The following is an 11,386-nucleotide window of genomic DNA, read 5'->3' on the forward strand; positions in this document are numbered from 1 at the left end:
AAGCATATAATCATAATATAAGTAGAATAATAATTAAAAATTGACTTTTTTTTTTAAGAATAAAAGTGATCAACTTTAAGAAAAATTACTTAATTAATTTTAAAATTATTATAATTATTAAATAGTTTTTTTAGAAAACTAAATAGTCTCTTATATATTAAAAAATATGTTTAAATTAGTCTCTGAATTTATTTCAAAATATAACAATTTAGAAAATTAAATAGTCTCTTAAATTAACAAATATTTTAAATTAGTCTTTAAATTTTTTTGAAATATTCTAAAGTAAAAGAATGTTAAATACTTTTTTTTTTACAAAAGAATGTTAAATACTTAAAAAAAATTACTGAAATGATTTTTTTATTTTTGATATAATTGAGAGAAAAAAAAATAGTTAGTTTATTGGAATAAAACTAGCTGCAACCAAATGGCAGTGTTTAGTGTCTAGTGTAGGATCACCTCATCCACACATTCTCCATAGTCCACACAATAATAACACAAATATCTTTCCAAAATAAAACAACAAAATATCAAAAAAAAAAATTAAAAAGAATATTCCCCAATTCTTAATTCAACGCAACACTCTCACTTTCCCCATTCTCCTTCCACTGGAGCTGCGATCCTCTGCATCAATGGCCACCGTGCAACTCCAATCCCTAACCCTCATTCGCTCCTCCGCACTCCCTTCCGCCACCTTCTCTCCTCCCATCGCCGTCACCGGCCGCCGTAACTCATCCGCGTTGCCGCGCTTCTCCGGCCTCAGGCTTCGACCCTCCGCCGAGACCGGTTTTCCGACACGCCCCGGCTCGAGAACCGCTCCTCGCGGTGGACGCATCGCGTGCGAGGCACGAGACACCGCCGTTGAAGGTTAGGTTTCTATTTCTTTGCGAATAGTCGTTGGACTTTGTTGCTTTTAGGGTTAGTTTGTTGTGGAGGTTCGAAGTGAGTTTTGTGATGTTTTTATTGTGGTTTTGTTAATGTTCTGTGGACGTAGAGATGTTAGAATGATTGCATTATTATCATGATGCCAATTGTTTGAGCCTTTGAGCACTTTGATCAGTGAAGCTAAGAAAACAGTTTTATAAAAATTGTGTTATTTGGTGTCTTTTTTGAATTCTTACTTTTATTTGACACATGCAATGCAAGAAAAGAAAATAAGAACCAAAATGAAATAAGTTTCTCCAAAGCTAATTTTAGCTTATACATAAGTCGAGAATCAGCTTTCGGAGAGACAAAGATGAGAAAGCTTCTTCAAATTAGCTTATGGATGAGCTAATTTTAGTTTTTGGATAAACTTTTCAAACCCTTCTTAATGTGTTATAGATCTAGACTTCTAGTGCTTGGGTTGTTTCTTGCAACTGTGCATGACTTGGGACATTTGTCCTATAGTTATCTGTTTTGTGGAGAAAAGAATGGGATAGCTGAAATTGTTTGAAGAATATCTCGTGTATGTGTCTATATATATATATGTGTGTGTGTGTTTTATAACCTAATTATACCTCTATTTGCAACAGGACTAATTTTAAAGTGTTAGTGATCATGTTTGTAGTCGTAATTTTACCAAACAATCATCATTTAAAGTCACCCTGGTAGTCTGTTTCATTTTCTTCTCGCATCGATACATAACCTCTAAAGTGGAAGCAAAGTACAAGGTTAAATATCTGTATGAATTGGAAATATGCTTACAACCCATCTCTCTACTAATCTAGTCTGTATAGCTGAATTTACTACCTTTAGGGTATGTTTGGTTAAAGTTAGATTCATTTATGCTTATTGATAGTAGTGGTCAAGACCTAGTCCAAAGCTAATCAGTCTAGGTTTTGGGTCTTGAAAATTAGATCATGTGTTTTTGGGTTGGGTTTGGGACATATTTCAAGTTGGTCCTGCTTGGTTCAATGTCATATATAATTTTAGACCTCTTTGTTTTGGGGTAAAATTAATGAATACATTAGTGTTAAATTATAAGATTTCTTGACTTAAATTAATACCTGTACACCGTATGTAATATTTTTGTCCTTTAAATTGTGTGTATATATATATATATATATATATATATATATATATATATTATAAGGGATTGTTAACATATTCTCACCTTAATTTTAGTGGAGTATATTAGCAACATACACCAAAACTTTTGGACCAAAAAACCCATCAACCCTTTTATTTTAATAAACTTAACTGAGGGATACTATAGTAATTTATTAATTATTTCTTTTAAAAAAAATATTCATTTCTGTCTCCTACACACTCATTCTCTCTCCTCTCCATCACTGACCCATTTCTCTCTCCTACCAACTTATTCTCTCTCCTCTCCATCACTCACACTAAAGCACCATGTGGTTCATCTCATCCAAATTTCTAGATTTTCTTTCCTTAGGCAATAAACATCCGTTTTTCTTATTTTTCAAACACTCAGCGTGTTTCTAATATGTGATTTTAAGAGTGACTAAACACTACATCACCATCTAAAAGAAACAATTTTCATGGAAAAAAAATGAAAGAAACTAACATACACCATTCAAGTCAACACAAGTTTCATGTTGATGATCGACGAGCAATACAAAATGAAGTTTCCTTATTCGTTAAACCATTCTCTCATACTCCTATCTTCTTATTTTTAGTGATTATGATGGTAATGATTGTAATTATTGTTGGATTATTGTTCAGAATTTGGATTACCCCAAAATTTTCTATCAAATTTAGTTTAAAGAGAGGAATGGTGACGTGAGCGCAATGATTGCAGAAGAAGTGGTTCTGGTTGAGAAAATTTACAAATTTGAGATTTTCATGGTGGGTGGAGGTGGACGATGGTGGTAGATTAATTGTCCAATGGAAGAAGAATAGTCACTCTGGAAAATGAGAGAAGAGAGAGAAATGAATGGAGGAAGGGAGAAAATGAGTGGGCTAGTTGAGATAAATGAGCTTTTTTTATTTAAGAATAAATAATTAATAGATTACTATAATATCCTTCAAATAAGTTTATTAAAGAAAAAAGGTTGATTGGTTTTTTGGTCCAAAAGTTTTGGTGTAGGTTCCAAAATACATATTGTAAAACATCATTTAGTTTTATTTCCCTACTTCTAAAATCTTATGAGTTAACTTTTCATAATATCTGTCATGGGGATAGTCTTTCTGGGTGCAAACTCCAGATCAATCCCAGCTTTCTATTTCTTGTGTCGTTTTGGTTTTCTTTCCTCTGCACCCTGTTAATGTATCTTGAGCAAAAGGGAGATGATTAGTATTTCTACCCTGCAAGCTCTGTATGGTTACTTTTTTCGCATTATTGAAATATATGATAAAGTCATTTTAATTAGTTTTTATAGTAAATTGGTTTATGAAGGGAGACAGAGGAATTGAGAAGAAGTTTATGTAGACTGCACTGCAGCTGCATGGATGTATCAAATTTGTGCCACAATTGTCAAATTGATGAAATGGAACTTCTTTATAATAATTTATAAGGGTGACCCTGACCTTATTGGAAGTGAGAAACAAAGCTGTTTTAGAATATTAGAGAGAGTTCTTAAAAATAGAGGAAAAACTGAATATCAGAAGTATGGTCTAATTCCAATCTCCAGTGGATTTTTTTTTTATCCTCTTGTTTTATCAGAGAGGAGATTTTTGCTATTAGGTTCCTTTCTGACTTTGATCTTCTACTTGTTATAGATGATTATGGTGTTAGGTTTCACTGTCATCGAGACAATATTAAGGGAAAAAAATTTAGTCAGCAAAGTGATTTAGCCTTCTCCAGACAAAAGATATGTGGATGATTCCTATTAGGTATGGGATTTAAGCTCTCTACTGTGATAGTTGTGACGAATTATGATAGCTTGAAGCTTGTATTAATCTAAATTAATCTAATAATTTTTAAAGCATTCAGGGTTGATGGACTGATAGAACACCAACACTCTTACCCTGGTTCTTTTTGTTGGGATGATACAATTGCAGTGACATTTAACAGACCTTTGACTGCTACCTTTTTGTGTTTTTGCTTTGCTTTGTTTCAATAAACTTACTTAGAAGATTTAGTTTTTGGCGAAGTGTTAAAATCTGACGCCCATCAGAAGAAAAAAGAAGATATTACACTTTTTTTTTTTTTTCTTTTCCTCGTTATACAACCTGAACTTATGTTTTTTAATTTTTAGTAGTATTTTTCATTCTGCTTGTCTGTGCTTCATTTGTCTGGTATGTGCATGTGTTAACAGTTTGGCATCACTAAACATTGTACTCTAAGTTAAGCATGTGGATCCTAATTATCTGTCGGTTCAGTTTCCAGAGAATTGTTGCATGTGTGAGAGAAATACTTACTGAAGTGAAACATTTTTGTATTATCGGATATTGCAGTGGCTCCTATTACTGATGCAAATTGGCAACCACTCGTGCTTGAATCTGAGTCTCCTGTATTGGTTGAATTCTGGGCTCCATGGTGTGGTCCCTGCCGTATGATCCACCCAATAATCGACGAGCTGGCAAAGGAATATGCTGGTAAGCTGAAGTGTTACAAACTCAATACTGATGAGAGCCCTTCAACTGCTACTCGATATGGCATTCGAAGTATCCCAACTGTGATTTTTTTCAAGAATGGTGAGAAGAAAGATACAGTTATTGGTGCTGTGCCGAAGACTACATTGACCTCAAGCATAGAAAAATTATTGTGAGATTGTAAGCAAAGGCTTCAGCTGGAAGTAAAGCTATTTTTCTCGTTAGCTTCCTCTCACCTAAGCCAAATATATCAAAAAGTTTGGATGATTTGTTTATCTAATAACCATTTATGGTCCTGTATGGTTATGGATGCAACCATACTTTGGACCAATATGTGAAGTAAATTTACCATCATTATTATAGTTATCAATATGTGAAGTAAATTTACCAACTATTATTGCCCGATTTAAATATTTTACATCTTTGCCTACTGTTTATTCACCTTTCACTGAACTACTGTGCTGGCATACGGGACTATAAAACAAACTGGATTAGATTACTATACTTTTTTTTTTGTCTTACGGATGTAAAAAATATTTTGTTGGATTTTGTAACATGATTCCGAATATTGTCAATTTGGGGTTAACATTCTGTCTCCCATCATATACATATAGTCCCGTATTGTGTGCTCTCAATTCAAGTTAGGGATCGGAGAGAAATTAGTTGGGTGTTAAATAGAAATCCGTAAGGCTAAAAGCTATAGGGCCATGTGGGCTAGGGTCGATCAATGGACCTTAAACTTTAATTTGACCCACTTGTTTAATATTTTGAGTATGATTGAGTTGAAGATCCTTTAATTGACATCGAGTTAAAAAAAATTAGATGATGCCGCAGACAAGAATACCTTTTTTTGAAGTTGATTGGAAGATACTTTAGCTAATATTGAGATGACCATACTCTAGATGAGGTTGAGTCGAACATATTTTTGGCCAAAACTTAGTTGATAAAATTTTGGTCAAGATCGAGTTGAAGATGATTTAGCATAAATCTAGTTGAAGGTGCTATGGTTGAGATTGAGTTAATACTTTGGTCAAAATTCAATTGAAAATACTCTAATCAAAACCTAGTTAAAGATACTTTTGTTGAGGTCAAGTTAAAGAGTCTTTACTTAAGGACAGATTGAAGACATTTTGATTGAAGTCTAGTTGAAATTACTTTGATTGAAATCAAAAAGAAAATATTCTAGTTGAAACCAAGTTAAAGATAATCTGGTCAAGGTTAAGATTAAGTTAAAGATACTCTTGCTAAGACTGGGTTGAAAATACTTTCATGAAATCGAGTTGAAAAATACTTTAGTTGAAATCAAGTTGAAATTATTTTAGTTAAGAATAAGTTAAAAATATTTTGATCAACACCAAGATGAAGATATTATGTTCAAAGACAAGCCAAATTTGTCTTGGTCAAAGCCAAGTCAAAAATGTCTTGGTCATGTTTGAGTTGAAGATGTTGTGATCGTGGCTGAGTTGCAAGTGTGTTGGCCTAGGTTGGGCCAAAGATGCATTAACTGAGACCGAGTAAAATATGCTTTAACTCAAATTTTGTTTGAGATATTATGGTTGATGTTGAGTTGAAATTAATCTAGTCAAGGTTGTGATAAAGATATGAATGAGATCGTACTATTATACTATAGATGAGATCAAAGCGAAAATGTTCTAGCGTAGGTTGATTTGAAGATACTCTAGCTTATGCCAAGTTAAAAATATTTTTTGGATAATTAAGAAAATATTTTTAAAATAATCATAACGTGTGGACTATCCCTATATAGCATTTACTTAACCCTCTTAATAAGTGGATTGTGCAAGTTGAGGATTTTGAGTTCCCTTATTAGGTAGGTTAAAAAGCCTTAGGGTCATTATAGTGGCCTAAGTGGGTTGGCCCTTAGGGTATAAAGTCAAAATGACACCTTTAGACTTGATTAAGACTAGACAAGATATAGTCTTAGATTATGTCAATTTGACTTATTGACAAAAATATATTAATCTTAGTATTATATATATATATATATATATATATATATATATATATATATATATATATATATATATATATATATAGATAGATAGATAAATAGATAGATAGATAGATAAAGAGAGAGAGGAGAAACTCACTTACTTCAAGAATAAGTTTAGTTAGACTTACTCTACTCAATAATTTATGATCTACTTCAATTTGAATCCATGAAATAGAGTATTAAATAGTTTTCAAATTTTTTAAAAATTTGCATAATTGATCTATATATTAAGAACTTTTAATTCAACGGTTGGATCATTAAAATTTAATGTATAATATATTATTGAGTGAAATAAATCTAAATAGACACATTCTTAGACTAAGTGGATCCACACACACACTCTGGTAGGTAGATACATCAAGTGCGTCTCTGTAGCCTCATCCATATTGAGAGCTATAAATCTATTAAGAGTTCATGGCTCAACCTCACATCAAACACTACCATAGGATGAAAAATGTGGTTCATAAGAGTATTTATATGACTTTCTTTGACCATTAATTGGTTCCACCATACTTTTCCTCTTCTCTCCTCCTTCATTTTCTCTTTCCACTGTTGTTGGTTCGCATGTGCAGGTGCTTCTTTCTCTACCATTCTTTCTTTGTTATCATGATTTTCCCTAATGTCACCTACTTTATCATTTGATCTCCTTGTACAAATAATGACATACAAGTGTTAATTATTTCATTATTATCATTGACACATTAATTATTTTGTTACCATTGACATATTAATTACTATTTTATCATTCGCATTAAAAGCATTTTTTAAATATTTTCCAACAGATTGATTTAATGTACACTATATAATGAGTGGCAGAGCGAGTCTCAGAGTAGTGTGAGTTACACATCTTTATTTTATATTTTGTGTTCTTTTGTGCATTGTTTGTGTTTTGATCTCGAGTGCCCGGGTTTAGATATGATGTTGTATAAACCTTAAGGAACGAATCAAATTTTAAGTTGAATTAGAGGCCCACCGAAATTTGCTTTTGAGGCAGTTGCTAGTGCGACGACAAATTACTCTCTTTCATTCTTTTTCTTGTAATATTTTATAACAATTTGAAAGTAAATTATTTATCTTTTTTGATTGCATTGTTCTAATGAATTTTTTGTTTATGAAATTGATTTAGTTAATATGTATCGAAACTCAACTCCTTGAGGAAACTAACAACAAGGGACAACTACAAAAATTGTTAATTTCGAGCAACTCCAGACTTTTACAATATTTTGAAGATGAATTAATAATTACTTTTAAAAAATTGGGATAGTTGAAATTTTGATCAAAGTAATAAAAAACTACTAAAAATGCAACAAACACATGTATTATCATCTATTTAATTATATGTCAAATTTGTTATTTGATCTTTGTGTCAAACAATATAAAAGTGAAAAATAATGTGATTAAAAAATTATCCAATATGCAACAATATGACTATTCAGAAAATTTTGATTTATTATTTTGGGATAAAGTGATGTTTTAATTAGTTGTATATGTTAACCATCTTGTTTTAATGTTAAAATTGCTTCTTATATGATCGCAATGCTTGATATTTTTCATCTGAACAAATTTTGTGTTTGATCCAACAAAAAAAATTATTATTTCTCCTTTTTATTTAATTTGATGAAAAAAAATTGTGTATATAATTATAAAAAATTATTGAAAATTATTAAACAAATTTGTATAGTCTCAATGTTGTATGTAATAGAGCTTCATATGATTTTAGCATTCATTATAAAAAAAAAATATAAGGGAATGTCGTTGAAAATGAAACTAGTTTTTCTTAATCTGAATATGCAAAAAATAATTGGTAGTGTCATGTATCTCATAAATTATACTATTATTGACATTGCATATGTTATAAGTAGATTGATTATATACACTTATAATTCAAATGATGATTATTGAAAAGTATTTTTACTCATTTTAAAAGTATATAGATATACTATGAATTGAAGTTTATGATTTATTAACTTTTCAATTGTCTCAAAAGGATTTTATGATGGAAATTGGAGTTCAGATAATGAAGTAAGTGAGTTTATATTTATTTTAAGAAGTGGTATTATTTCTTAGAAATCAACAAAATAAAACATGTATAACATGATTTACAATAGAATTGGAATTCCTAATACTTGAAGTTGTAGGTGAATAAGCATAATAATTAAGAGGCTTAATGACTAATATACTTTTGTAAGGGCTATATCTCTAATATCTATTCATTGTGATTAATAAGTTGTAATTAGTGTGACTAATAGTACTTATAATGATAAGAAAAATCTTGGAGATCCTTTCACAAAAGAATTACTCAAAAAAATCATCCCAAATATGTTAAGGGAATGTGCTTTTACACTAGATGTGATGGCACCTGAAGTAGAATACACACTTATATGTCGATTGTTTTAAAACATTTAATGTTAAAAACGTAAAAATGTGAATTTTATGTCGAGTGTTATAGAACTAACATAGAAAATTTTGCCATAATTGTAGAGAGACTACCACATCTATTTCTGCGTTGGTTCTTAAATAAATAATGCAGAAGCTCGACATCAAACCTTAATTTTGTACTAATAGTTGTGGACATTTCATCAAAAATGAATACGAGCTAAATGTTGCCGTGACCCAATGAAGTAGACAAGTTACACTGAGTTGCGATAAGAAAGAACATAGGCGTGAAATATCAATACATGTTATTATAACATTTTACATCAATTATTCACCTAATCAATGTAAAATGTACTTTTTTACATCGATTAAGTTAAGTGAACACTAATGCAAAAATGTCTTTCTACATTGGTTATATAACAACTAATGTAAAATATAATACTCATACATTTTGTAACTTGCAACTTTTTTACATGAGTTTAAAGTTAAATAATTTATGTATAATTTTTCTACACCCATTCAAATTTGAATCATGTAGTATATGTTTCAATTTTTTTTTGTTATTAAACTCACATATGCACGCTTCATTCGCAAGTTTCACTTCTGTCATCGTCTCAGGCACAGAGCTTGAGCAACTTCCCAAATCTCAACCCTTAACTCACCCATTTTTGCAGGGTAGTGCATAATGCAACATAAACGTTCAAGTTATTGTTCAAAGTACAAAAATTGCACAAATATTGTCAATGTAAAAGGTATTTTTTACATTGGTTGAGTGACAACCCATGTGGCAAAGTTCACAAAATTTTTAAAATTATTGTTGATTCCTTTATGTGAGAACATTATTTGTAAAGGTTTTTCTATGAAAAGGGATTCTTTTAAACTTCAAATATGATTTATTTATTTATTTATTAGAATTATATATTAATCAATTTTAATATTTATAAATGAATTATTAATAAATAAAAATAATCTCGTGTTATAATATAAATTATTTATTATAAAGTATAATTTATATATTTAAAAATATTTATTTATTTAAATTTTAAATATAATTTATATATTCAAACATAATATTAATTTATATGTATAAATCTATTTCAAATTTTATTTATATATAATAAACATTTAACATATACTTTGTACATATTAAAATACTAGTGTATATATATATATAAAGAAAATTTACTTACTCAAAAAATAAGTCTTAATATACTTATTTTTTTTAATAATTCATATTCTATATTAAATTTCAATAAATCATTGAGTTAAACGGTCATAATTCATAAATCAAATATGTAAATCTAAAAAAAAATAAAAATTATTTAATATTTCACTTCACTAATTTAAATCAACGTATAATTTTTTTATGATTATTCATTAATTTGAATTAATAAAATAAATTATTCAATAATTTTATTTTTTAAAAAATTTATAAATTTAATTTATATATATTAAGAATTTTTAATTCATTAAAGATATATAAAATGAGTTATTATATATATATATATATATATATATATATATATATAATTTAAATAGATTTAAGATCGGACCGAAAAGTATCCTAAGTCAGCTTTCAATACAAACTGACTTAGATCAACTTATACATCTAAAACTATTTTATGAAAATCGACTTAAATCAACACATATATCTAAGTCAGTTTTTACATGTAAATATGTTCATTTATCTATGTCGCCCTTATCTAAGTCAGTTTTAGAACCGACTTAAAATACATTTTTGTAATAATGAATGTTTTAATCGACAACTCTTTAATCTGTATCTCAAATTAATGAGTCATATATGACATGCTCAATTTCAGTAAAATTAATTTGAAGAAGCGAACTTTCAAATGAAAAAATTAACCCACCCCGAGTAGTAAGTATACATCATTCTTCAGTTTCTATGATACATAAAGAAGAAGAAAAAAATATCCTTTTTTTTTTGTTGGTATAATTAAACTTGGAAATGGAACATTGAAAGACAAACGTAGGGTTGTGATTGTTTCAGTATTCTAGGAAATTATTTATCATGGTATAATGGTACACACTTGACTTTTCTTCAAGAAAATACATATTGAGAATTATTGGAAATTAATTTGGCTCCTGAGTACGAGATTCAGAGGGTAAATTTATCATTACATTTTCAAGAGCTCTAGTTCAGTGCTCGATTATTCAAATCTGAATTATGGCCATCTTTCAAGGGCTACGTATTATTCATGATCAATGTCTAGGCTGGCAAGTCTTAATTGAAACAGATTCCATGGAGATTGAAGAAAGATGTGTTAGAAGCTGTACCTGTCTGAGGGTACACTCGTAATCTTCAGGGGAATATGAGGACCGAACGAGAGCTTTAGGTGGATTCTTCGGAGGGGGAGGTACCTGCAAAAGATACTCCGATGCTTAAGTCAGTGTGGGCACGATTTTCTAGGGTAATGAATGAACAGTGACATACCTTGTTACGTGTGACCTATTTATAGCATCTGACATGGGCCTGAGCGTGATGGGCCCTCTCAGATATTT

At 29.9% G+C, this 11,386-nt stretch overlaps 1 protein-coding gene across 1 annotated transcript; it reads left to right on the forward strand.

Annotated features, from left to right (window-relative positions):
• The first annotated feature begins 538 nt into the window (after nt 1-538).
• LOC109806724 (uncharacterized) lies at nt 539-4,897 on the forward strand. The gene is made up of 2 exons (XM_020369217.3): nt 539-864; nt 4,342-4,897. The coding sequence occupies exons 1-2, from the start codon at nt 630-632 to the stop codon at nt 4,653-4,655; spliced, it is 549 nt and encodes a 182-aa protein (XP_020224806.1). The 5' UTR covers nt 539-629; the 3' UTR covers nt 4,656-4,897.
• Nucleotides 4,898-11,386: the final 6,489 nt, after the last annotated feature.

The sequence above is a fragment of the Cajanus cajan genome, chromosome 10 (genome assembly GCF_000230855.2).
Source record: "Cajanus cajan strain Asha chromosome 10, NIPB_CcT2T_4, whole genome shotgun sequence".
In the NCBI taxonomy this organism is placed as follows: Eukaryota; Viridiplantae; Streptophyta; class Magnoliopsida; order Fabales; family Fabaceae; genus Cajanus; species Cajanus cajan.

Excerpts from the sequence above, each read along its gene's own strand:
- LOC109806724 (XM_020369217.3), top strand. The coding sequence starts at position 630 with ATGGCCACCGTGCAACTCCAATCCCTAACCCTCATTCGCTCCTCCGCA. Across the intron at positions 865-4,341 it reads ACGAGACACCGCCGTTGAAG|TGGCTCCTATTACTGATGCA; the intron begins GTTAGGTTTCTA and ends CGGATATTGCAG.